Raw genomic sequence first — 26,889 nt, 5'->3', positions numbered from 1 at the left:
GGAAAATATACCAACAGTTCCAGTTTGTCTTCAGTTTCAAATTCCGAGATTTAAACAGTATTGACTGTCGAATAAACCTGAAGGAACTGATTCTGGATCAGTATCCTTACTTTGGGAATATCCTGAGAGAAGTCTTGAAGAACCCAGAGGGATTGCTGTTTATATTCGATGGTTTAGATGAATTCAAACACAAAATCGATTTTGCGGACAGTCGGAGAGATACAGAACCAAAGCACCAGTGCCCAGATCCCGAGTGGTGGTGTGAAGTGTCGGACATTGTGTACAGTTTAATCCAGGGCAAGCTGCTCCCAGGGTGTTCAGTTCTGGTGACCACTCGCCCCACTGCATTACATTTATTGGAAAAGGCGAATATCAGTGTCCGGGCTGAAATCCTGGGATTTGTTGGTGAGGAACGGAAGGAATATTTCATCAGACATTTTGAAGATCAGACGGTGGCCGAAGCTGTTTTCAATTATGTGAAGGAGAACGAGATCCTGTACACCATGAGCTACAACCCCTCCTACTGCTGGATCCTCGCTCTGGCACTAGGCCCCTTCTTCACACAAAGAGTCAGGGACCCACAGCGAGTTCCCAAGACCATCACCCAACTGTACTCCTACTATATTTACAACATCCTGAAAAACCACGGCCGTGAGATTGAGAGACCCCGTGATGTGTTACTCAGGGTTGGTCAGATGGCCTTCAGAGGAGTGTCCGGGAAGAAGATTGTGTTTACAGATGGAGATTTGATCAAGTACAATCTTCAGCCTTCCCAGTTCCTGTCCGGGTTCCTGATGGAGCTTTTGGAGAGAGAGGATTCTGCCCAGAGCGTGGTGTACACATTCCCACACCTCACCATCCAAGAGTTTGTAGCTGCAGTCGCACAATTCCTGAATCCACATCCCGGGGATATCCTGAAATTCCTCACTGAAGCCCACAACACGACAGATGGGCGATTTGAGATATTTCTCCGTTTTGTTGCTGGTCTCTCCTCTCCAATGACAGCTCGGGGCCTGGTGGAGTTTCTGGGTCCATTTCCTCATGAAACAACCTGCCGGGTGATTGACTGGGTGAAGGAGGAGGTTAAACGTCAGATTGGAAACACAGGGATAACAGCTGGTAAAAGGAGCCTCCTGAACACATTGCACTACCTGTTTGAGTCTCAGAATCGTGGACTGGCTCAGGAAACACTGGGATCTGTGGAAACACTTTCATTCAGTGGAATGACATTGACCCCGATTGACTGTGCGGTCCTGTCTCATGCCATCGGACTCTGTGATACAATAAAACACCTCGACCTGGGGAACTGCCGCATTGAGTGTGAGGGAATCCAGCGGCTGGGACCCGGGCTGCACAAGTGCCAGGAGTTGAGGTAACTTGATTTATCTCTCACTCGGAACTGTGAAACTGTTCTATTGTGTCATTTCAATGTAAAGAGATTTGGGTTAAACTGTGATAAATCAGATTGTGAAGAATTGTGACAAATGCCCAGGGGATCGGTCAGCAATTCCCCAAGGACAGGAGGGTTCTGTGGTTCCTTGTGAAGGGATGTTGGAGACTTCATCAGATCAGTGAACAACGACCATTGGTTTAATGGTAGTAAATCACAGGAATGGCCGTGTTTCCTGCAGCCTGTGACACGTCCATTGACAATGTTCCTTCTCACTGTTACTGACACCCAGACCAACACTGACTGCAGGAGGTGGGTCAAAGATTCACACCCCCTTCCCGGTGAGGGACAAGAGGCCGTCTGCAGACTGTCCCAGTGAGAAGGAAAGAAATACCATTGTGAGATTGCCCTCCCCTGCCCTTTCCTGTTTGTGACTTTGCTCACTACCAGATACACAGAGAGCGAGGCCGCATCTCCTCTGGGTCTCTGTTCAGACCCAACACACGCGTACAAAAATTCCCCTTCCTCCTTTCGGATCTCTCTTCCAATCCCCCTTCCTCCTGTGGGATATCTCTGCCTCATCCCCCTTCCTCCTCTCAGATCTCTTTTCCCCATCCCCCATCCTCCTATGGGTTCTCTCTTCCCCATCCCCTTTCCACCTCTAGGTTCTCTCTTCCCCATCCCCTTCCCATTCCCATTTCATCCTGTGGGATCTATCTTCCACATCCCCCTTCCTCCTGTCAGATCTCTCTTCCCCATCCCCCTTCCTCCTGAAGGTTCTCTCTTCCCCATTCCCTTCCCTCCAGTGGTATCCCTTCTCATTCCGCTTTCCTCCTGTGGGATCTATCTTCCCCATCCCCTTACCTCCTGTCGGATCTCTCTACCCCATCCCCCTTCCTCCTGTGGGATCTCACTTCCACATCCGCCTTCCGCTTGTGGGATCTCACTTCTCCATCCCCCTTCCTCCTGTGGGATCCCTCTCCCCCATCCCCCTTCCTCCTGTGGGATCTCTCTTCCCATCCCCCTTCTTCCTGTGGCAACTGACCTCCCCATATTCCTTCATAGAATCGTAAAATCATAGAACACAACAGCATAGAAAACAAGCCATTCGGCCCTTCTGCTCTGTGCCATAACTTTATTCCGCTAGTCCCATTGACCTGCACCCAGTCCATCGCCCTCCAGACCTCTCCCATCCATGCATCTATCAGATTTATTCTTAAAACCTAACAGTGTGTCCCCATTTTCCACATCAGATGGCAGCTCGTTCCGCATTCTCCCAACTCTCTGAGTGAGGACTTTCCCCCTAAACCTTTCCCCTTTCACCCTGAAGCAAAGTCCTTTTGTAATTTATCTCTCCTAATCTGTGTGGAAAGAGCCCATTCGCATCTACCCTGTCTATTCCCCTCGTAATTGTGTAGACTTCTATCAAATCTCCCCTCATTCTTCTGCGCTCGAAGGAATAAAGTCTTAACCTGTTCAATCCTTCCTTCTAACTCAACTCCTGAAGAGCCGGCAGCATCCTCGCAGATGTTTTCTGCACACTTTCAGTCTTACCGATATCGGTCCTATAGTTCAGTGACCAGAATTGCACACAATACTCCAAATTTGGCTTCACCAATGTCTTGTACAACCTCACCATAACTTTCCAACTCCTATACTCAACTTTGATTTATGAATACCCGGATGCCAAAAGCATTCTTTACAACCCTGTCTCCCAGTGACGCCACTTTCAGGGAATTATGTATCTGAACTCCCAGATCCCTTTCTTCCTGCGCATTCCTCAGTGCCCTACCCTTTACTGTCTATGTCCTACCTTGATTTGTCCTTACAAAATGGAACACCTCACACTTGTCTGCATTCATTTCCATCTGCCATTTTCTGGCCCATGTTGCCAGTTGGTCCAGATCCCTCTGCAAGCTTTGAAAGCCTTCCTCGCTGTCCGCAACGCCTCCAATCTTAGTGTCATCAGCAAACTGGCTGATCCAATTTATCACACTATCATCTAGATCATTGATATAGACAACAAACAACAATGGTCCCAGCACAGATCCCTGAGACACACCACTAGTCACAGGCCTCCAGTCTGAGAAGCAATCATCCACTACCACTCTCTGTCTTCTCCCACACAGCCAATTTGGAATCCAATCTACAACCTTTCCATGGATACCTACTGTCTGAACCTTCTGAACTAACCTCCCATGTGGGATCTTGTCAAAAGCCTTATTAAAGTTCATGTAGACAACATCCACAGCCATTCCTTCATGTGCATTCTTGGTAACCTCCTCGAAAAACACTACAGGATTCATTAAACACGATCTGCCATGAACAAAGCCATGCTGACTATCCTTAATCAGCCCTTGGTTATCCAACTCCTTGTAAATCCGATCTCTCAGAACACCTTCCAATAATTTACCTAACACCGATGTTAGGCTCACTGGCCTGTACTTACCTGGTGCACTTTTGGAGACTTTTTCAAACAACGGAACGACATGAGCTACCCTCCTATCCTCCGGCACCGCTCTTGTGGCGAAGGACATTTTAATTATTTCTGCCAGGACCCCTGCAATTTCTACACTAGTCTGTCTCAAGGTCCGAGAAAATATCATGTCAGGCCTGGGGGATTTATTTACCTTTATTTGCTGTAAGGCAGTACGCACCTCCTCCTCTTTAATCTCTATATGTTCCATAAAACATAGAATAGTACAGCACATTACAGGCCCTTCGGCCCACAATGTTGTGCCGACCCTCAAAACCTGCCTGCCATATAACCCCCCCTCCTTAAATTCCTCCGTATGCCTGTCTAGTTGTCTCTTAATCTTCACTAGTGTATCTGCCTCCACCACTGACTCAGGCAGTGCATTTCACTCCCAACCACTCTCTGAGTGAAAAACCTTCCTCTAATATCCTCTTTGAACTTCCCTCCCCTTACCCTAAAGCCATGTGCTCTTGTACTGAGCAGTGGTGCCCTGGAGAAGAAGCGCTGGCTGTCCACTCTGTCTATTCCTCTTAATATCTTGCACACCTCAATCATGTCTCCTCTCATCCTCCTTCTCTACAAAGAGTAAACCCTGGCTCCCTTAATCTCTGATCATAATCCATACTCTCTAAACCAGGCAGCATCCTGATAAATGTCCTCAGTACCCTTTCCAATGCTTCCACATCCTTCCTATAGCGAGGTGACCAGAACTGGACACAGTACTCCAAGTGTGGCCTAACTGGAGTTTTATAGAGCTGCATCATTACATCACGTCTCTAAAACTCTATCCCTTGACTTATGAAAGCTAACACCCCATAAACTTTTTTAACTACCCGATCTACCTGTGAGGCAACTTTCAGGGATCTGTGGACATGTATCCCCTGATCTCTCTGCTCCTCCACTCTACCAACTATCCTGCCATTTACTTTGTACTTTGCCTTGGAGTTTGTCCTTCAGAAGTGTACCACCTCACACTTCTCTGGGTTGAACTCCATCTGCCACTTCTCAGCCCACTTCTGCATCCTATCAATGTCTCTCTGCAATCTTCGACAATCGTCTACACTGTCTACAACACCACCAACCTTTGTGTTGTCTGCAAACTTGCCAACCCACCCTTCTACCCCCACATCCATGTCGTTAATAAAAATCACAAAAAGAAGAGGTCCCAGAACAGATCCTTGCGGGACTCCACTAGCCACAACCCTCCAATCTGATTGTTCTACCTCCACCATGACCATCTGCCTTCTGCAGGCAAGCCAATTCTGAATCAACCTGGCCAAACTTCCTTGGATCACATGCCTTCTGACTTTCTGAATAAGCCTACCGTGTGGAACCTTGTCAAATGCTTACTAAAATCCTTATAGATCACATCCACTGCACTACCCTCATCTATAAGCCTGGTCACCTCCTCAAAAAACTCTATCAGGCTTGTTAGGCACGATCTGCCCTTCACAAAGCCATGCTGACTGTCCCTGATCAGACCATGATTCTCTGAATGCCCATAGATCCTATCTCTAAGAATCCTTTTCAACAGCTTTCCCACCACAGATGTAAGGCTCACTGATCTATAATTACCTGGACTATCCATACTACCTTTTTTGAACAAGGGGACAGCATTCGCCTCCCTCCAATCCTCCCGTACCATTCCCCTGGACAACGAGAACATAAAGATCCTAGCCAGAGGTACAGCAATCTCTTCCCTTGCCTCATGGAGCAGCCTGGGGAATATTCCAGCAGGCCCCGGGGACTTATCCGTCCTAATGTATTTTAACAACTCCAACACCTCCTCTCCTTTAATATCAACATGCTCCAGAACATCAACCTCACTCATATTGTCCTCACCGTCATCAAGTTCCCTTTCATTGGTGAATACCGAAGCGAAGTATTCATTGAGAACCTCACTCACTTCCACAGCCTCCAGGCACATCTTCCCACTTTTATCTCTAATCGGTCCTACCATCATTCCTGTCATCCTATTGTTCCTCACATAATTGAAGAATGCCTCGGGGTTTTCCTTTACCCTACTCGCCAAGGCCTTCTCATGCCCCCTTCTTGCTCTTAACAGCCCCTTCTTAAACTCCTTTCTTGCTACCCTATATTCCTCAATAGACCCATCTGATCCTTGCATCCTAAACCTCGTGTACGCTGCCTTCTTCCACCTGACTAGATTTTCCACTTCACTTGTAACCCATGGTTTCTTCACCCTACCATTCGTTATCTTCCTCAGCTGGACAAATTAATCCCTAACATCCTGCAAGAGATCCTTAAACATCGACCACATGTTCAGAGTACATTTCCCTGCAAAACCATCATCCCAATTCACACCCGCAAGTTCTAGTCTTATAGCCTCATAATTTGCCCTTCCCCAATTAAAAATTGTCCTGTCCTCTCTGATTCTATCCTTTTTCATGATAATGCTAAAGGCCAGGGAGCGGTGGTCACTGTCCCCCAGATGCTCACCCACTGACAGATCTCTGACCTGACCCGGTTCGTTACCTAATACTAGATCTGGTATGGCATTCCCCCTCGTCGGCTTGTCAACATACTGAGACAGGAATCCATCTAGGACACACTTAACAAACTCTGCCCCATCTAAACCCTTGGAACTAATCAAGTGCCAATCAATATTAGGGAAGTAAAAGTCACCCATGATAACAACCCTGTTATTTTTGCACCTTTCCAAAATCTGCCTCCCAATCTGCTCCTCGGTATCTCTGCTGCAACCTGGGGGCCTGTAGAGTACCCTGGTAGAGTAACTGCTTGCTTCCTGTACCTGACTTCCACCCATACTGACTCAAAAGAGGATCCTGCTATATTACCCACCCTTTCTGTAGCTGTAATAGTATTCCTGACCAGTAATGACACCCGTCCTGCCCTTTTCCCCCCTCTCTATCCCTTTGAAAGCACTGAAATCCAGGAATATTGAGAATCCATTCCTGTCCTGGTGCCGCCAAGTCTCCGTAATGGCCACTACATCATAATTCCATATAAGTATCCAAGCTCTCAGTTCATCACCTTTGTTCCTGATTCTTCTTGCATTGAAGTACATGCACTTTAGCCCTTCAACCTTACTGCATTTATACCCTTTATTCTGCTGCCCTTTCCTCAAAACCTCTCTCTGTGTCAGATCTGGCTTTACTCCATGCACTTTTTTCACTGCTCTATCGCTCTGGGTCCCATCCCCCTTGCAAATTAGTTTAAACCCTCCCGAACCATGCTAGCAAACCTACCAGCAAGGATATTGCTCCCCCTAGAGTTCAGGTGCAACAGGTCCCACCTTCCCCAGAAGAGATCCCAGTTGTCCAAAAATCTAAAACCCCGTCCCCTGCAGCAACTCCTCAGCCACGCATTCAACTGCCATCTCCTCCAATTCTTACCATCACTATCACGTAGTACTGGCAACAATCCTGAGAACACCACCCTTGAGGTCCTCTTCTTCGGCCTTCTGCCTAGTTCCCGAAACTCACACTTCAGGACCTCATCCCTCTTCCTGCCTATGTCGTTGGTACCAATATGTATCACGACTTCTGGCTGCTTTCCCTCTCGTACCAGGATGTCATGCACCCTGTCAGAGACAACCCGGACCCTGGTACCCGGGAGGCAACAAACCACGCGGGTTTCCTTCTCACGTCCACAAAATCTCCTCTCTGCTCCCCTGACTATAGAGTCTCCAATGACGACAGCTCTCCTCCACTCCGTCCCACCCTTCTACACCACAGGGTCAGACTCAGTGCCACAGGCCCTGCCACCGTGGCTCACACCTGGTCGGTCGTCCTCACCAACAGCATCCAGGACGGTAAACTTATTATTCAGGGGAATGGCTACAGGGGTGCTCTGCACTACCTGTCTACTCTCCTTCGCTTTCCCCCCTCCGACTGTCACCCAACGACCTGCTTCCTGCAGCCTAGGTGTGACTACCTCCCTGTAGCTCTCATCTATGGCAGCCTCATTCTCCCTCATGAGTCGAAGGTCATCCAGCTGCTGCTCCAGATTCCTCACACGGTCTTCCAGATCGCCCAGCCGCAAGCACTTCTGGCAGATGTGACTCTGCAGAAGAGGGGAGTTCCCCCAAGACTACCTCATCTCACAGGAGAGGCACATCACCGTCTCAGCAGGCATTGTAAAGACCTGTCAAAGCCTCAAATCTCCACTCACTCACTGGCCGCTTTCCACGGGCCGCTCAGCTTGAGCTACCCCTCTATTTATTTGTTCGAGCTTTTCAAACTGCTTGGTCAATCAGCTGCTTTCTGCTGAGTCTGAGCTATTCAAATCTTGGTTGTCTTGATTTGCACAGTCCAATTGCCAAAACTGCCAGAATCACTCAAGTCAAAGCCTCATATTTCCACTCCTTCACTGGCCCACTCACTCACTGGCCGCGTTCCATGACACTACTGTTTGTTTCCTTTAATTCCATATCCACTATGCCAGTTTTCTAAGTAGACACTGACGCAAAAAACTGTTTAAGATCTTCCCCATCTCGTGATGCTCCACACATAGACAACCACTCTGATCTTCTAGGGGACCAATTTTGTCCTTTACTATCCTTTTACTCTTAATATACTTGTAGAAACCCTTCGGGTTTACCTTCACATTATCTGCCAACACAAACTCATGTCTTCTTTTTGCCTTCCTGATTTCCTTCTTTAGTATTCCCTTACATTCTCTATACTCTTCAAGTATCTCATTTGTTCCTTGTTGCCTGTACCTGCTAAACACGCACTTAACCAGATCGCCAATATCCCTTGAAAAACAAGGTTCCCTATCCCTGTTAACTTTGCCTTTAATCCTGGCAGGAACATGCAAACTCAGGATGCAAGCGCAGTTCAGTAACTCCACTTACTGAATACATCACTGCCAGAAAACAACTTATCCCAATCCACTCTTCCCAGATCCTCTCTCATTTCCACCAAATTGGCCCTTCTCCAATTCAGAACCTTAACTGGTGGACCAGTCCTATCCTTATCCATAATTATCTTGAAACTAATGACATTATGGTCACTGGACCCAAAATGTTCGCTGACACATACTTCTGTCACCTGACCTGTCTGATTCCCTAATCGATCAGGTACTGCACCCTCTCTTGTTGGTACCTCAATGTATTGATTTAGAAAACTTTCCTGAACACATTTGACAAACTCCACGCCATCTAACCCTTTCACAGAGTGGGAGTCCAGGTCAATATGTGGGAAGTTAAAATCCCCTACGATTACAAATTTCTGTTTCTTACATTGGTGTGCTAACTCTCAACAGACTTGCTCCTCCGATTGGGCCGTATATAATAATACCTATTACTGTGGTCACAGCTTTCCCGTTCCTCAGCTCCACCCATACGGCCTCTGTAGACGAGCCCTCCGGGCTGTCCCGTCTGCACACAGCTGTGAGATTCCCCTGACTAGTAATGCCACTCCTCCCCCTTTCATCCCTCCCCCTCTATCACGTCTGAAACAACATAACCTCGGAACATGAAGCTGCCAGTCCTGCCCCTCCTGCAAACCAAGTCTTACTAATAGCAATAATGTCGAGATCATCATGTGTCAATCCACGCCCTAAACTCATCTGCCTTACACACAATAATCCTTGCATTGAAATAGATGCACCTGAGAACATTTCTATCACGTACCAACCATCGAAACAGGCAGTCCTCGCATGACCATTATCCTCCTCCACATCACTATCTGCTCTAAATCTCTGCCCCATCCCCCTGCAACCTTGTTTAAAACCCCCAGAGCAGAACTTGCTAGCCTACCAATAAGGATGTTAGTTCCCCTCCAGTTCAGGTGCAAACTGCCCAATTCGAACTGGTCTCACCTCCACTGGAAAAAGCCCAATTGTCCAGAAACATGAACCCCTCCATCATGTACCATCCCCTCAGCCACGTATTTAGCTGCATTATTTCTAGCCTCACCATCACGTGGGACGGGTAGCAAACCACCTGTGGGATCTCACGTTCCCATCCCCCATTCATTCTCTGGGCTCTCTGTTTCCACTCCCCCTTTCTGCTGTTGGATCTCTCCTCAGCATCCCCCTTCCTCCTCTGGGATCTCTCTCCCACATACCCCTTCCGCCTGTGGGACCTCTCTCTCCCCCATCCCCCTTCCTCCTGTGGGATCTCTCTGCCCCATCCCCCTTCCTCCTGTGGGATCTCCCTCCCCAATCCCCCTTCCTTTTGTGGGATCTCTCTTCCACATCCCCCTTCCTCCTTTGGGATCTGTCTTTTCCTGAGGTATCCTGAGGTATCTCTCTTCTGCATCCTGCTTCCTGCTGTAGGACCTCTGTTCCCAATCCCCCTTCCTCTAGTGGGATCTCTCTTCCCGATCCCCCTTCCTTCCGAGGGATCTCTCTTTCCTATCCCCTTCCTCCTGTGAGTCCTCAGCTCCTTTGCCCCCTCTTCCTGTCGGATCTCACTTCCCCATGCTCCTTCCTCCTGTGGGATCTCTCTCCCCCATCCCCCTTCCTCCTGTGGGATCTCTCTCCCCCATCCCCCTTCCGCCTGTGGGATCTCTCTCCCCCATCCCCCTTCCGCCTGTGGGAACTCTCTCCCCCATCCCCCTTCCTCCTGTGGGATCTCTCTCCCCCATCCCCCTTCCTCCTGTGGGATCTCTCTTCCCATCCCCTTCCTCCTGTGGGATCTCTCTCCCCCATCCCCCTTCCTCCTGTGGGATCTCTCTTCCCATCCCCTTCCTCCTGTGGGATCTCTCTCCCCCATCCCCCTTCCGCCTGTGGGAACTCTCTCCCCTATCCCCCTTCCTCCTGTGGGATCTCTCTGCCCCATCCCCCTTCCTCCTGTGGGATCTCTCTCCCCCATCCCCCTTCCTCCTGTGGGATCTCCCTTCCCATCCCCATCCTCCTGTGGGATCTCTCTCCCCCATCCCCCTTCCTCCTGTGGGATCTCTCTCCCCCATTCCCTTTCCACCTGTGGGATCTCTCTCCCACATACCCCTTCCGCCTGTGGGACCTCTCTCTCCCCCATCCCCCTTCCTCCTGTGGGATCTCTCTGCCCCATCCCCCTTCCTCCTGTGGGATCTCTCTCCCCCATCCCCCTTCCTTCTGTAGTATCTCTCTTCCCCATCCTCCTTCCTCCTGTGGGATCTCTCTCCCACATCCCCCTTCCTTCTGCAGTATCTCTCTTCCCCATCCCCCTTCCTCCTGTGGGATCTCTCTTCCCATTCCCCCACCTAAGGGATCACTCTGCCACATCCCCCTTCCTACCGTGGGATCTCTCTTCCCCGTTCCCCTTCCCTCCCGTGGGCTCCCTCCCACTTCCCACTGGCGGGCTCTCCCTCCCCGGTCCCCCCTCCCTCCCGGGGGATCTCCCTCCCCCGTCCCCCTTCCTCCTGTGTGATCTCCCACCCTCCTCTCCCTTCCTCATGTGGGATCCACCTCCCGCGCCCCTCCCCCCCCCCGTGGGATCCCCCTCCCCCGCCTCGCTTCCTCCTGTGGGATACCACACCCCCGTCCCTCTTCCCCCCTGTGGGATCTCTCTCCCTCGTGCCACTTCCCTCCTGGGGGCTCACCCTCCCCCGTATCCATTCCCTCCGGTGGGATCTCACTCCCCCGTACCCCTTCCCTCCTATGGGCTCTCTCTCCCCGGTCACCCGTCCCTCCTGTGAGATCTTCCTAACCCGTCCCCCTTCCCAACTGTGGGATCTCGGCCGTCCCTCTTCCCACCTGGGGGATCTCCCTCCCCGGTACCCTTTCCCTCCTGTGGGATCTCGCACCCACATTCCCCCTTCCCTCCTGTGGGATCTCCCTACCAAAGTCCCCCTTCTCTCCTGTGGGATCTCTCTGCCACATTCCCCATTCCTACCGTGGGATCTCTCATCCCCGTCCCAAATCCTCCTGTGGGATCTCTCTGCCCCATCTCCCTTCTGGGATCTCTCTTCCCCGTCCCCCTTCTTCCAGTGGGATCTCTCTGCCCCGTACCCATTCCCCCTTGTGGGATCCCCCTCCTCCTTCCCCTTCCCAATTTTGGGATCCCCGTCCCCCTTGCCCCCTGTGGGATCTCCCTTCCGTGTCCCCCTTCACCCCTGTGGAATCCCTCTCCACCGTCCCGCTTCCCCCTGTGGGATCCTGCTCCCCTGTCCACCTTCCCTCCTGTGGGTTCTCCCTCCCGCCTCCCCCTTCGCCCCTGTGGGATCCCTCCCCACCGCCGCCCATCCCCCTGTGGGATCTGACCCCCGTGTCCCACTTCCTCATGTGGGATCTCCCTCCCAGGTCCCCCTTCCACCTGTGGGATCTCTCTGCCCCGTCCCCCGTCCACCTGTGGGATCTCCCACCCCCGATCAACTTCACCCCTGTGGGATCACTCTCCCTCGTCCCCTTTCCTCCAGTGGGATCTCTCTCCCCCTTCCCACCTGCGTGCTCTCCGTCCCCCGTCCACCTTACCCGCTGTGGGTTCCCTCTCCCCCGTCCCCCTTCCCCCTGTGGGATCACTCTCCCCCATCCCCATCCCCGTGTGGGATCTGACTCCAGTGTCCCCCTTCCTCCTGTGGAATCGCCCTCCCACGTCCCCCTTCCTCCTGTGGGATCTCCATCCCCCGTCCCCCTTCCGACTGTGAGATCTTCCTCCCCCATCCCCCTTCCTCCTGTGAGATCTCCCTCCGGCCTCCCCCTTCTCTCCTGTGGGATCTCACTGCCACATCCCCCTTCCTCCTGTGGGATCTCTCTTCCTCGTCCCCATCTTCCTGTGGGATCTCTCTGCCCCGTCCCCCTTCCTCCTGTGGGATCACTCTGCCCCGTCCTCCTTCCCTCCTGTGGGATCTCCCTCCCGTGTCCCTCTTCACCCTTGTGGAATCCCTCTCCACCGTCCCCATTCCCCTTGTGGGATCTTGCCTCCCCCGTCCCCCTTCCCCCATGTCGGTTCTCCCTCCCGCCTCCCACTTCCCCCCTGTGGGATCCCTCTCCACCGTCCCCCTTCACCGTGTGGGATCTGATTCCCGTGTCCCCCTTCCTACTGTGGGATCTCCCTCCCCCGTCCCCCTTCCTCCTGTGGGATCTCTCTCCCTCGTCCCACTTCCTCCTGTGGGATCTCTCTCCCCCTTCCCACCTGCGTGCTCTCCGTCCCCCGTCCACCTTACCCCCTGTGGGATCCCTCTCCCCCATCCCCCTTCCTCCTGTGGGATCTGCCTCCCCTGACCCCTTTCTCCTGTTATATCTCTCTGCCACATCCCCCTTCCTACCGTGGGATCTCTCTTCCCCATCACCCATCCTCCTGTGGGATCTCTCTGCCCAGTCCCCCTTCCCCCCTGTGGATCCCCCTCCCCCGTCCACCTTCCCCCGTGGGATAACCCTCCCCTTTTCCCCTTTCCCATTTTGTGATCCCCGTCCCCAATCACCCCTGTGGAATCCATCTCTACTGTCCCCCTTCCCCCTGTGGGATTTTGCTCCCCCGTCCCACTTCCCCCCTCTGTGTTCTCCCCCCCACCTCCCCCTTCCCCCCCGTGGGATCTCGCTCCCGTGTCCCCCTTCACCCCTGTGGAATCCCTCTCCACCGTCCCCCTACCCCCTGTGCGATCCTGCTCCCCCATCCCTCTTCCTCCCTGTGGGTTCTCCCTCCCGACTCCCCCTTCCCCCTTGTGGGATCACTCTCCCCCATCCCCATCCCCATGTGGGATCTGATTCCCGTGTCCCCCTTCCTCCTGTGGGATCTCCCTCCCCCGTCCCCCTTCCTCCCGTGGGATCTCTCTGCCCCGTCCCCCTTCCTCCTGTGGGATCCCCCTCCCCCGTCCCCCTTCCTCCTGTGGGATCGAACTCCCACGTCCCCCTTCCTCCTGTGGGATCTCCATCCCCCGTCCCCCTTCCTCCTGTGGGATCTCCATCCCCCTTCCCCCTTCCGACTGTGAGATCTTCCTCCCCCATCCCCCTTCCTCCTGTGGGATCTCCCTCCCGCCTCCCCCTTCCCCCCTGTGGGATCCCTCTCCACCGTCCCCCATCCCAGTGTGGGATCTGACTCCCGTGTCCCTCTTCCTCCTGTGGGAATGCCGTCCGACGTCCCCCTTACTCCTGTGGGATCTCCCTCCCCCGTCCCCCTTCCAACTGTGAGATATTCCTCCCCCGTCCCCCTTCCCCCCTGTGGGATCCCTCTCCCTCGTCCCCCTTCCTCCTGTGGGATCTCTCTCCCCCTTCCCACCTGTGGGCTCTCCGTCCCCCGTCCACCTTCCCCCCTGTGGCTCCCTCTCCCCCGTCCTCCTTGCCCCTGTGGGATCTCTCGTCCCCGTCCCCCAACCTCCTGTGGGATCTCTCTGCCCCGTCACCCTTCCCCCGTGTGGGATCCCCCTCCCCAGTCCACCTTCCCCCCTTTGGAATCCCCCTCCCCTTGCCCCATCCCCATTTTGGGATCCCGTCCCCCATCCCCCCTGTGGGATCTAACTCCCGTGTCCCCCTTCACCCGTGTGGAATCCCTCTCCACCGTCCCCCATCCCAGTGTGGGATCTGACCCCCGTGTCCCCCTTCATCATGTGGGATCTTGCTCCCACGTCCCCCTTCCTCCTGTGGGATCCCTCTCCCCCATCCCCCTTCCTCCTGTGGGATCTCTCTCCCCCATTCCCTTTCCACCTGTGGGATCTCTCTCCCACATACCCCTTCCGCCTGTGGGACCTCTCTCTCCCCCATCCCCCTTCCTCCTGTGGGATCTCTCTGCCCCATCCCCCTTCCTCCTGTGGGATCTCTCCCCCCTTCCTTCTGTAGTATCTCTCTTCCCCATCCTCCTTCCTCCTGTGGGATCTCTCTCCCACATCCCCCTTCCTCCTGTGGGATCTCTCTTCCCATTCCCCCACCTAAGGGATCACTCTGCCACATCCCCCTTCCTACCGTGGGATCTCTCTTCCCCGTTCCCCTTCCCTCCCGTGGGCTCCCTCCCACTACCCACTGGCGGGCTCTCCCTCCCCGGTCCCCCTTCCCTCCCGGGGGATCTCCCTCCCCCGTCCCCCTTCCTCCTGTGTGATCTCCCACCCTCCTCTCCCTTCCTCATGTGGGATCCACCTCCCGCGCCCCTCCCCCCCCCGTGGGATCCCCCTCCGCCGCCTCGCTTCCTCCTGTGGGATACCACACCCCCGTCCCTCTTCCCCCCTGTGGGATCTCTCTCCCTCGTGCCACTTCCCTCCTGGGGGCTCACCCTCCCCCGTATCCATTCCCTCCGGTGGGATCTCACACCCCCGTACCCCTTCCCTCCTATGGGCTCTCTCTCCCCGGTCACCCGTCCCTCCTGTGGGATCTTCCTAACCCGTCCCCCTTCCCAACTGTGGGATCTCGGCCGTCCCTCTTCCCACCTGGGGGATCTCCCTCCCCGGTACCCTATCCCTCCTGTGGGATCTCGCACCCACATTCCCCCTTCCCTCCTGTGGGATCTCCCTACCAAAGTCCCCCTTCTCTCCTGTGGGATCTCTCTGCCACATTCCCCATTCCTACCGTGGGATCTCTCATCCCCGTCCCAAATCCTCCTGTGGGATCTCTCTGCCCCATCTCCCTTCTGGGATCTCTCTTCCCCGTCCCCCTTCTTCCAGTGGGATCTCTCTGCCCCGTACCCATTCCCCCTTGTGGGATCCCCCTCCTCCTTCCCCTTCCCAATTTTGGGATCCCCGTCCCCCTTGCCCCCTGTGGGATCTCCCTTCCGTGTCCCCCTTCACCCCTGTGGAATCCCTCTCCACCGTCCCGCTTCCCCCTGTGGGATCCTGCTCCCCTGTCCACCTTCCCTCCTGTGGGTTCTCCCTCCCGCCTCCCCCTTCGCCCCTGTGGGATCCCTCCCCACCGCCGCCCATCCCCCTGTGGGATCTGACCCCCGTGTCCCACTTCCTCATGTGGGATCTCCCTCCCACGTCCCCCTTCCTCCTGTGGGATCTCTCTGCCCCGTCCCCCGTCCACCTGTGGGATCTCCCACCCCCGATCAACTTCACCCCTGTGGGATCACTCTCCCTCGTCCCCTTTCCTCCAGTGGGATCTCTCTCCCCCTTCCCACCTGCGTGCTCTCCGTCCCCCGTCCACCTTACCCGCTGTGGGTTCCCTCTCCCCCGTCCCCCTTCCCCCTGTGGGATCACTCTCCCCCATCCCCATCCCCGTGTGGGATCTGACTCCAGTGTCCCCCTTCCTCCTGTGGAATCGCCCTCCCACGTCCCCCTTCCTCCTGTGGGATCTCCATCCCCCGTCCCCCTTCCGACTGTGAGATCTTCCTCCCCCATCCCCCTTCCTCCTGTGGGATCTCCCTCCGGCCTCCCCCTTCTCTCCTGTGGGATCTCACTGCCACATCCCCCTTCCTCCTGTGGGATCTCTCTTCCTCGTCCCCATCTTCCTGTGGGATCTCTCTGCCCCGTCCCCCTTCCTCCTGTGGGATCACTCTGCCCCGTCCTCCTTCCCTCCTGTGGGATCTCCCTCCCGTGTCCCTCTTCACCCTTGTGGAATCCCTCTCCCCCGTCCCCCTTCCTCCTGTGGGATCTGCCTCCCCTGACCCCTTTCTCCTGTTATATCTCTCTGCCACATCCCCCTTCCTACCGTGGGATCTCTCTTCCCCATCACCCATCCTCCTGTGGGATCTCTCTGCCCAGTCCCCCTTCCCCCCTGTGGATCCCCCTCCCCCGTCCACCTTCCCCCCGTGGGATAACCCTCCCCTTTTCCCCTTTCCCATTTTGTGATCCCCGTCCCCAATCACCCCTGTGGAATCTATCTCTACAGTCCCCCTTCCCCCTGTGGGATTTTGCTCCCCCGTCCCACTTCCCCCCTCTGTGTTCTCCCCCCCACCTCCCCCTTCCCCCCCGTGGGATCTCGCTCCCGTGTCCCCCTTCACCCCTGTGGAATCCCTCTCCACCGTCCCCCTACCCCCTGTGCGATCCTGCTCCCCCATCCCTCTTCCTCCCTGTGGGTTCTCCCTCCCGACTCCCCCTTCCCCCCTGTGGGATCACTCTCCCCCATCCCCATCCCCATGTGGGATCTGATTCCCGTGTCCCCCTTCCTCCTGTGGGATCTCCCTCCCCCGTCCCCCTTCCTCCCGTGGGATCTCTCTGCCCCGTCCCCCTTCCTCCTGTGGGATCGCCCTCCCACATCCCCCTTCCTCCTGTGGGATCTCCATCCCCCGTCCCCCTTCCTCCTGTGGGATCTCCATCCCCCTTCCCCCTTCCGACTGTGAGATCTTCCTCCCCCATCCCCCTTCCTCCTGTGGGATCTCCCTCCCGCCTCCCCCTTCCCCCCTGTGGGATCCCTCTCCACCGTCCCCCATCCCAGTGTGGGATCTGACTCCCGTGTCCCTCTTCCTCCTGTGGGAATGCCCTCCGACGTCCCCCTTACTCCTGTGGGATCTCCCTCCCCCGTCCCCCTTCCAACTGTGAGATATTCCTCCCCCGTCCCCCTTCCCCCCTGTGGGATCCCTCTCCCTCGTCCCCCTTCCTCCTTTGGGATCTCTCTCCCCCTTCCCACCTGCGGGCTCTCCGTCCCCCGTCCACCTTCCCCCCTGTGGCTCCCTCTCCCCCGTCCTCCTTGCCCCTGTGGGATCTCTCGTCCCCGTCCCCCAACCTCCTGTGGGATCTCTCTGCACCGTCACCCTTCCCCCGTGTGGGATCCCCCTCCCCAGTCCACCTTCCCCCCTTTGGAATTCCCCTCCCCTTGCCCCATCCCCATTTTGGGATCCCGTCCCCCATCCCCCCTGTGGGATCTAACTCCCGTGTCCCCCTGCACCCGTGTGGAATCCCTCTCCACCGTCCCCCATCCCAGTGTGGGATCTGACCCCCGTGTCCCCCTTCATCCTGTGGGAGCTTGCTCCCACGTCCCCCTTCCTCCTGTGGGATCCCTCTCCCCCATCCCCCTTCCTCCTGTGGGATCTCTCTCCCCCATCCCCCTTCCTCCTGTGGGATCTCTCTGCCCCATCCCCCTTCCTCCTGTGGGATCTCTCTCCCCCATCCCCCTTCCTTCTGTAGTATCTCTCTTCCCCATCCTCCTTCCTCCTGTGGGATCTCTCTCCCACATCCCCCTTCCTTCTGCAGTATCTCTCTTCCCCATCCCCCTTCCTCCTGTGGGATCTCTCTTCCCATTCCCCCACCTAAGGGATCACTCTGCCACATCCCCCTTCCTACCGTGGGATCTCTCTTCCCCGTTCCCCTTCCCTCCCGTGGGCTCCCTCCCACTTCCCACTGGCGGGCTCTCCCTCCCCGGTCCCCCTTCCCTCCCGGGGGATCTCCCTACCCCGTCCCCCTTCCTCCTGTGTGATCTCCCACCCTCCTCTCCCTTCCTCATGTGGGATCCACCTCCCGCGCCCCTCCCCCCCCCCCCGTGGGATCCCCCTCCCCCGCCTCGCTTCCTCCTGTGGGATACCACACCCCCGTCCCTCTTCCCCCCTGTGGGATCTCTCTGCCCCGTCCCCCTTCCTCCTGTGGGATCACTCTGCCCCGTCCTCCTTCCCTCCTGTGGGATCTCCCTCCCGTGTCCCTCTTCACCCTTGTGGAATCCCTCTCCACCGTCCCCATTCCCCTTGTGGGATCTTGCCTCCCCCGTCCCCCTTCCCCCATGTCGGTTCTCCCTCCCGCCTCCCACTTCCCCCCTGTGGGATCCCTCTCCACCGTCCCCCTTCACCGTGTGGGATCTGATTCCCGTGTCCCCCTTCCTACTGTGGGATCTCCCTCCCCCGTCCCCCTTCCTCCTGTGGGATCTCTCTCCCTCGTCCCACTTCCTCCTGTGGGATCTCTCTCCCCCTTCCCACCTGCGTGCTCTCCGTCCCCCGTCCACCTTACCCCCTGTGGGATCCCTCTCCCCCGTCCCCCTTCCTCCTGTGGGATCTGCCTCCCCTGACCCCTTTCTCCTGTTATATCTCTCTGCCACATCCCCCTTCCTACCGTGGGATCTCTCTTCCCCATCACCCATCCTCCTGTGGGATCTCTCTGCCCAGTCCCCCTTCCCCCCTGTGGATCTCCCTCCCCCGTCCCCCTTCCTCCTGTGGTATCTCCCTGCCCCGTCCCCCTTCCTCCTGTGGTATCTCCCTCCCCCGTCCCCCTTCCTCCTGTGGGATCTCTCTGCCCCGTCCCCATTCCTCCTGTGGTATCTCCCTCCCCCATCCCCCTTCCTCCTGTGGGATCTCCCTCCCCCATCCCCCTTCCTCCTGTGGAATCTCCCTCCCCCATCCCCCTTCCTCCTGTGGGATCTCTCTGCCCCGTCCCCCTTCCTCCTGTGGTATCTCCCCTCCCCCGTCCCCCTTCCTCCTGTGGAATCTCCCTCCCCCATCCCCCTTCCTCCTGTGGGATATCCCTCCCCCGTCCCCCTTCCTCCTGTGGGATCTCCCTCCCCCGTCCCCCTTCCTCCTGTGGGATCTCCCTCCCCAGTCCCCCTTCCTCCTGTGGTATCTCCCTCCCCCGTCCCCCTTCCTCCTGTGGTATCTCCCCTCCCCCGTCCCCTTCCTCCTGTGGGATCTCCCTCCCCAGTCCCCCTTCTCCTGTGGATCCCCCTCCCCCGTCCCCCTTCCTCCTGTGGGATCTCCCTCCCCCGTCCCCCTTCCTCCTGTGGGATCCCCTCCCCCTTCCTCCTGTGGTATCTCCCTCCCCCATCCCCCCTGTGGGATCTCCCCTCCCCCCCGTCCGCCTTCCTCCTGTGGTATCTCCCTCCCCCGTCCCCTTCCTCCTGTGGTATCTCCCTCCCCCATCCCCCTTTCTCTTGTGGGATCTCCCTCCCCCGTCCCCCTTCCTGTGGGATCTCCCTCCCCCATCGCCCTTCCTCCTGTGGTATCTCTCTGCCCCGTCCCCCTTCCTCCTGTGGTATCTCCCTCCCCCATCCCCCTTCCTCCTGTGGGATCTCCTTCCCCGTCCCCCTTCCTCATGTGGTATCTCCCTCCCACATCCCCCTTCCTCCTGTGGGATCTCCCTCCCCCATCCCCCTTCCTCCTGTGGGATCTCCCCTCCCCAGTCCCCCCTTCCTCCTGTAGTATCTCCCTCCCCCGTCCCCCTTCCTCCTGTGGTATCTCCCTCCCCCGTCCCCCTTCCTCCAGTGGAATCTCTCTGCCCCGTCCCCCTTCCTCCTGTGGGATCTCCCTCCCCTATCCCGCTTTCTCCTGTGGTATCCCTCTCCCCCGTCCCCCTTCCTCCTGTGGGGTCTCTCTTACCTGTCCCCGCTTCCTCCTGTGGGATACCCCTCCCCGTCCCCCTTCCTCCTGTGGGATACCCCTCCTCCGTCCCCCTTCCTCCTGTGGGATCTCTCTTCCCTGTACCCCTTACTCCTGTGGGATCTCCCTCCCTCATCCCCCTTTCTCCTGTGGTATCTCCCTCCACCGTCCCCATTCCTCCTGTGGGATCTCTCTCCCCCGTCCCCCTTCCTCCTGTTGGATCTCTGTCCCCCGTCCCCCTTCCTCCTGTGGTATCTCCCCTCCCCCGTCCCCCTTCCCCCCTGTGGGATCTCCCCCATCCCCCCTTCCTCCTCTGGGATCTCCCTCCCCCGTCCCCCTTCCTCCTGTGGTATCTCCCTCCCCCATCCCCCTTCCTCCTGTGGGATCCCCCTCCCCCATCCCCCTTCCTCCTGTGGGATCTCTCTCCCTCATCCCCCTTCCTCCTGTGGGATCTCCCTCCCCCGTCCCCCTTCCTCCTGTTGGATCTCCCTCCCCCGTCCCCCTTCCTCCTGTTGGATCCCTCTCCCCCGTCCCCCTTCCTCCTGTGGGATCTCCCTCCCCCCGTCCCCCTTCCTCCTGTGGGATCTCCCTCCCCCGTCCCCCTTCCTCCTGTTGGATCCCTCTCCCCCGTCCCCCTTCCTCCTGTGGGATCTCCTCTCCCCCGTCCCCCTTCCTCCTGTGGTATCCCCCTCCCCCGACCCCCTTCCTCCTGTGGGATCTCCCTCCCCCTTCCCCCTTCCTCCTGTTGGATCCCTCTCCCCCGTCCCCCTTCCTCCTGTGGGATCTCCTCTCCCCCGTCCCCCTTCCTCCTGTGGTATCCCCCTCCCCCGACCCCCTTCCCTCCTGTGGGATCTCCCTCCCCCATCCCCCTTCCTCCTGTGGTATCTCCCTCCCCCGTCCCCCTTTCCTTCTGTGGGATCCCCCTCCCCCATCCCCCTTCCTCCTGTGGTATCTCCCCTCCCCCGTCCCCATTCCTCCTGTGGGATCTCCCTCCCCCGTCCCCCCTTCCTCCTGTGGGATCTCCCTCCCCCGTCCCCCTTCCTCCTGTGGTATCTCCCCTCCCCCGTCCCCCTTCCTCCTGTGGTACCTCCCCTCCCCCCGTCCCCCTTCCTCCTGTGGTACCTCCCCTCCCCCATCTCCCTTCCTCCTGTGTGATCTCCCTCCCCCGACCCCCTTCCTCCTGTAGGATCTCTCTTACCCGTCCCCCTTCCTCCTGTGGGATCCCCCTCCCCCGTCCCCCTTCCTCCTGTGGGATCTCCCTCCCCCGACCCCCTTCCTCCTGTGGGATCTCCCTCCCCCGTCCCCCTTCCTCCTGTGCTATCTCCCCTCCCCCATCCCTCTTCCTCCTGTGGGATCTCCCTCCCCCCATCCCCCTTCCTCGTGTGGGATCTCCCTCCCCCGTCCCCCTTCCCCATGTGGTATCTCCCTCCCCCATCCCCCTTCCTCGTGTGGGATCTCCCTCCCCCGTCCCCCTTCCCCCTGTGGTATCTCCCTCCCCGTCCCCCTTCCCCCTGTGGTATCTCCCTCCCCCGTCCCCCTTCCCCTGTGGTATCTCCCCTCCCCCGTCCACCTTCCTCCTGTGGGATCTCCCTCCCCCATCCCCCTTCCTCCTGTGGGATCTCCCTCCCCCGTCCCCCTTCCTCCTGTGGTATCTCCCTCCCCCATCCCCCTTCCTCCTGTGGGATCCACCTCCCCCGTCCCCCATCCTCCTGTGGGATCTCTCTCCCCCGTCCCCCTTCCTCCTTTGGGATCTCCCTCCCCCATCCCCCTTCCTCCTGTGGGATCTCCCTCCCCCATCCCCCTTCCTCCTGTGGGATCTCCCTCCCCCTTCCTCCTGTGGGATCTCCCTCCCCCATCCCCCTTCCTCCTGTGGGATCTCCCTCCCCCGTCCCCCTTCCTCCTGTGGTATCTCCCTCCCCCATCCCCCTTCCTCCTGTGGGATCCCCCTCCCCCGTCCCCCATCCTCCTGTGGGATCTCTCTCCCCCGTCCCCCTTCCTCCTGTGGGATCTCCCTCCCCCGTCCCCCTTCCTCCTGTGGGATCTCCCTCCCCCGTCCCCCTTCCTCCTGTGGGATCTCCCTCCCCCGTCCCCCTTCCTCCTGTGGGATCTCCCTCCCCCGTCCCCCTTCCTCCTGTGGGATCTCCCCTCTCCCGTCCCCCTTCCTCCTGTGGGATCTCCCTCCCCCGTCCCCCTTCCTCCTGTGGGATCTCCCTCCCCCGTCCCCCTTCCTCCTGTGGGATCTCCCCTCTCCCGTCCCCCTTCCTCCTGTGGGATCTCCCTCCCCCGTCCCACTTCCTCCTGTGGGATCTCCCTCCCCCGTCCCACTTCCTTGTATGGGATCTCTCTCCCCCGTCCCCCTTCCTCCTGTGGGATCTCTCTGCCCCATCCCCCTTCCTCCTGTGGGATCTCCCTCCCCCGTCCCCCTTCCTCCCGTGGTATCTCCCTCCCCCGTCCCCCTTCCTCCTGTGGTATCTCCCTCCCCCGTCCCCCTTCCTCCTGTGGGATCTCTCTTACCCGTCCCCCTTCCTCCTGTGGGATCCCCCTCCCCCGTCCCCCTTCCTCCTGTGGGATCTCCCTCCCCCATCCCCCTTCCTCCTGTGGGATCTCCCTCCCCCGTCCCCCTTCCTCCTGTGGGATATCTCTTACCCGTCCCCCTTCCTCCTGTGGTATCTCCCTCCCCCGTCCCCCTTCCTCCTGTGGGATCTCTCTTACCCGTCCCCCTTCCTCCTGTGGTATCTCCCTCCCCCATCCCCCTTCTTCCTGTGGTATCTCCCTCCCCCATCCCCCTTCCTTCTGTGGGATCCGCCTCCCCCGTCCCCCTTCCTCCTGTGGGATCTCCCTCCCCCGTCCCCCTTCCTCCTGTGGGATCTCCCTCCCCCGTCCCCCTTCCTCCTGTGGGATCCCCCTCCCCCGTCCCCCTTCCTCCTGTGGTATCTCCCCTCCCCGGTCCCCCTTCCTCCTGTGGGATCTCTCTCCCCCGTCCCCCTTCCTCCTGTGGGATCTCTCTCCCCCGTCCCCCTTCCTCCTGTGGGATCACCCCTCCCGCGTCCCCCTTCCTCCTGTGGGATCCCCCTCCCCCGTCCCCCTTCCTCCTGTGGTATCTCTCTCCCCCGTCCCCCTTCCTCCTGTGGGATCCCCCTCCCCCGTCCCCCTTCCTCCTGTGGTATCTCTCTCCCCCGTCCCCCTTCCTCCTGTGGTATCTCCCTCCCATATCCCCCTTCCTCCTGTGGGATCCCTCACCCTCGTCCCCCTTCCTCCTGTGGGATCCCTCTCCCTCGTCCCCCTTCCCCCCTGTGGGATCCCGCTCCCCCGCCCCCTTCCTCCTGTGGTATCTCCCTCCCCCGTCCCCCTTCCTCCTGTGGGATCTCCCTCCCCCATCCCACTTCCTCCTGTGGTATCTCCCTCCCCCGTCCCCCTTCCTCCTGTGGTATCTCTCTCCCCCATCCCCCTTCCTCCTGTGGTATCTCCCTCCCCCATCCCCCTTCCTCCTGTGGGATCTCTCTCCCCCTTCCCACCTGCGGGCTCACCGTCCCCCTTCCACCTTCCCCCCTGTGGGATCCCCCTCCCCCGTCCCCCTTCCTCCGGTGGTATCTCCCTTCCCCATCCCCCTTCCTCCTCTGGTATGTCCCTCCCCCGTCCCCCTTCCTCCTGTGGTATCTCCCTCCCCCGTCCCCCTTCCTCCTGTGGTATCTCCCTCCCCCGTCCCCCTTCCTCCTGTGGTATCTCCCTCCCCCGTCCCCCTTCCTCCTGTGGTATCTCCCTCCCCCGTCCCCATTCCTCCTGTGGTATCTCCCTCCCCCGTTCCCCTTCCTCCTGTGGGATCACCCCTCCCGCGTCCCCCTTCCTCCTGTGGTATCTCTCTTCCCAGTCCCCCTTCCTCCTGTGGGATCTCTCTTCCTCGTCCCCCTTCCTCGTGTGGGATCTCTCTGACCCATCTCCCTTCCTCCTGTGGTATCTCCCTCCCCCATCCCCCTTCCTCCTGTGGGATCTCCCTCCCCCATCCCCCTTCCTCCTGTGGTATCTCTCTTCCCAGTCCCCCTTCCTCCTGTGGTATCTCCCCTCCCCCGTCCCCCTTCCTCCTGTGGGATCTCTCTCCCCCATCCCCCTTCCTCCTGTGGGATTTCTCTTCCTCATCCCCCTTCCTCCTGTGGTATCTCCCTCCCCCGTCCCCCTTCCTCCTGTGGTATCTCCCCTCCCCCGTCCCCCTTCCCCCATGTGGTATCTCCCCTCCCCCGTCCCCGTTCCTCCTGTGGTATCTCCCTCCCCCGTCCCCCTTCCTCCTGTGGGATCTCCCTCCCCCGTCCCCCTTCCTCCTGTGGGATCTCCCTCCCCCATCCCCCTTCATCCTGTGGGATCTCCCTCCCCGTCCCCCTTCCTCCTGTGGTATCTCCCTCCTCCGTCCCCCTTCCTCCTGTGGTATCTCCCTCCCCCGTCCCCCTTCCTCCTGTGGGATCTCTCTTACCCGTCCCCCTTCCTCCTGTGGGATCTCCATCCCCCGTCCCCCTTCCTCCTGTGGGATCTCCCTCCTCCGTCCCCCTTCCTCGTGTGGGATCTCCCTCCCCCATCCCCCTTCCTCCTGTGGGATCTACCTCCCCAGTCCCCCGTCCTCCTGTGGGATCTCCCTTCCCCCATCCCCCTTCCTCCTGTGGTATCTCTCCCCGTCCCCCTTCCTCCTGTGGGATCACCCCTCCCCCATCCCCCTTCCTCCAGTGGGATTTCTCTCCCTCATCCCCCTCCTCTACTGGGATCTTTCTTCCACATCCGCTTCCTTCTGTGTCTTTCCATCCTTTACCTTAGGTGATGTCTCTTCCTCCATCTCCCATCGACATTTCCCGATTCTCAAATCTTCCTCACTGTATGACTTTCTCCCCTTCACCCCTGCCCTTTCCGACTGTCTCACGTCAGGAACACTTTTCTATCCATTAGGGAATGAGAGAGAATATGTGGAGTTTACAGGGTCACACCGACAGACGAAATTACTGACATTCGGTGAATTCATTGGAGCTGGGCAGTGAGGGACATTGACAGTGATGGGATCTACGATCAGTGAATTACTGAAGGGTTTAATGTTTCCTGAAATATCCGGGTGAGAGAAATGCCCTCAGACGGACGATTTTAATCACAATGTTCATCAATTTGTCTGTTTGTGTTTAGACTGAACAATAATAAACTGGGGGATTCAGGAGTGAAACTGGTGTCTGCGGCTCTGAGGAACCCGGAGTGTAAAATACAGAGACTGGGGTAAGTACCAGACTGTGGGAGATTGTGTTTACAGTCACTGGGTGTCTGACACTGAACATTAATGTGATCAGTAATTGTGTTACTGATAAACACTGGGGATTTGTACCGTCTCCTGTCTCTCTGTGTCCTTCACCCTCACTCTCTCTCATCTCCAGGCTGTGGGATGTCGGTCTCACAGATTCTGGTGTCGAGGATCTCGTCTCCGCTCTCAGTACAAACCCATCACTGACGGATCTGGACCTGGGATCAAACTCTCTGACAGACCGATCTGTCCCCGCTCTCCGCCGCCTCATACTGACCCTCCCGAGTCTGAAGTGGATCCGGTGAGTGTTTGTGTTAATGTTCAATGTGATAAAATGTCAGCGGATCCGCGGGTTTTCTGGTGATATTTGTCTGTGAGTGTTGTTGAAACATTAACCCCGGTCCCCTGTTACTGACACTGTTGTGTGATCTGTTTATTCCATCTTTATTCTCCCATCTGTTTCAGGCTGTGGTGGAATCGGTTCAGTGAGACCGGGATGAAGGAACTGAGATCTCTACAGGAACCCAGACCCGGACTGATGGTGGATCTGTGAACATCTGAATGTGGTGAATCGGTTCAGTGAGACCGGGAGGAAGGAACTGAGATCTCTACAGGAACCCAGACCCGGACTGATGGTGGATCTGTGAACATCTGAATGTGGTGAATCGGTTCAGTGAGACCGGGGGGAAGGAACTGAGATCTCTACAGGAACCCAGACCCGGACTGATGGTGGATCTGAGGACATTTAGCCTTTAACCTTGATCTTACCAGGAACCCAGACCCGGACTGATGGTGGATCTGAATGTGTGAACATCCCCGCCCGCGGGATGGGGACATTTGGCCGACTCCCCGCCCTCCCCTTTAACTCCCGCCCTTACCTTTAACGGCCGCGCGCCGGGGCTGATTCCCAACGGTTTTAACGGAACCGGCACGGGCCTCGCGCTGTGTGCGTCGCTCGCAGCGGTCCCGCAGTGACGTGTTTCCGCCTGTTGTCCGGCGGGGCAGCTTCCGCCGGAAGTGCGTGTTGGAGACTCCCCACGTGACTCCCCGGGGAATTACCCGGACAGGAAGAGCCCGGGGTCCGGGGCTCAGTCTGGGACACCGGTGTCCCGGGGTGGGGGGGGATGGTCCCGGGAGAGAATCCTTTTGCCCCCTTTGCTGAGGACGGTGCATTCGGCAGCCTGGCCGATATAATGATGTTAAATGGACAAATCCCTCGGCAGTGACCCTGGATCTGCAGCGATCCCGGACACGGCCCTGAAGTGTGATTTTATAATCAGTTTTATAATTTTATAATCAGTTCCCCGATGCAGAGTGACGGTGAGAAACGGGACTGGTTATTATTCAACCGGTCACCCCTTGTCGCTGGTCAGTTAATTGTGTGTGACTGTCAGCAGATTATTTATTCCCGCACGTTAGCAGCTCACACATTGTTTCATTGATATTTCTCATAAAAAATCAATAAACCAATGTATCTTCCTGTCTTGTGTCGGACTCGAGTTTTATTTGAAGTTTCTATTGCCCTCCACACCCTGTGCACTGCAACAGTGGGTCGGAGCTCCTCACACTGACACAGTAGCGTCTCAGCTCCAGGCTGAGGGAGGTTCGACAAGCAGAGTCTTGGAGCCCCGGATCTCATCTCCACCAAAGCCCATTTCTGGCAAATTGACCCCCGCAGTTAAAATCGACGTGAA

At 57.5% G+C, this 26,889-nt stretch overlaps 1 protein-coding gene across 1 annotated transcript; it reads left to right on the top strand.

The window, feature by feature from the left end:
* Positions 1–26,889, top strand: LOC132388821 (protein NLRC3-like). Its single transcript, XM_059961242.1, has 4 exons — positions 1–1,372; positions 25,087–25,173; positions 25,329–25,496; positions 25,661–26,889. The coding sequence occupies exons 1-4, from the start codon at positions 504–506 to the stop codon at positions 25,746–25,748; spliced, it is 1,212 nt and encodes a 403-aa protein (XP_059817225.1). The 5' UTR covers positions 1–503; the 3' UTR covers positions 25,749–26,889.

The sequence above is a fragment of the Hypanus sabinus genome, unplaced genomic scaffold (genome assembly GCF_030144855.1).
Source record: "Hypanus sabinus isolate sHypSab1 unplaced genomic scaffold, sHypSab1.hap1 scaffold_418, whole genome shotgun sequence".
Taxonomy (NCBI): Eukaryota; Metazoa; Chordata; class Chondrichthyes; order Myliobatiformes; family Dasyatidae; genus Hypanus; species Hypanus sabinus.
This window is presented reverse-complemented; position numbering and strand designations above follow the sequence as displayed.

Bases quoted from the DNA above. Each gene is read 5' to 3' on its own strand.
- LOC132388821 (XM_059961242.1), top strand. From the start codon at position 504: ATGAGCTACAACCCCTCCTACTGCTGGATCCTCGCTCTGGCACTAGGC. The intron at 1,373-25,086 runs GTAACTTGATTT...GTTTGTGTTTAG, and splicing joins CACAAGTGCCAGGAGTTGAG to ACTGAACAATAATAAACTGG. The intron at 25,174-25,328 runs GTAAGTACCAGA...TCTCATCTCCAG, and splicing joins TGTAAAATACAGAGACTGGG to GCTGTGGGATGTCGGTCTCA.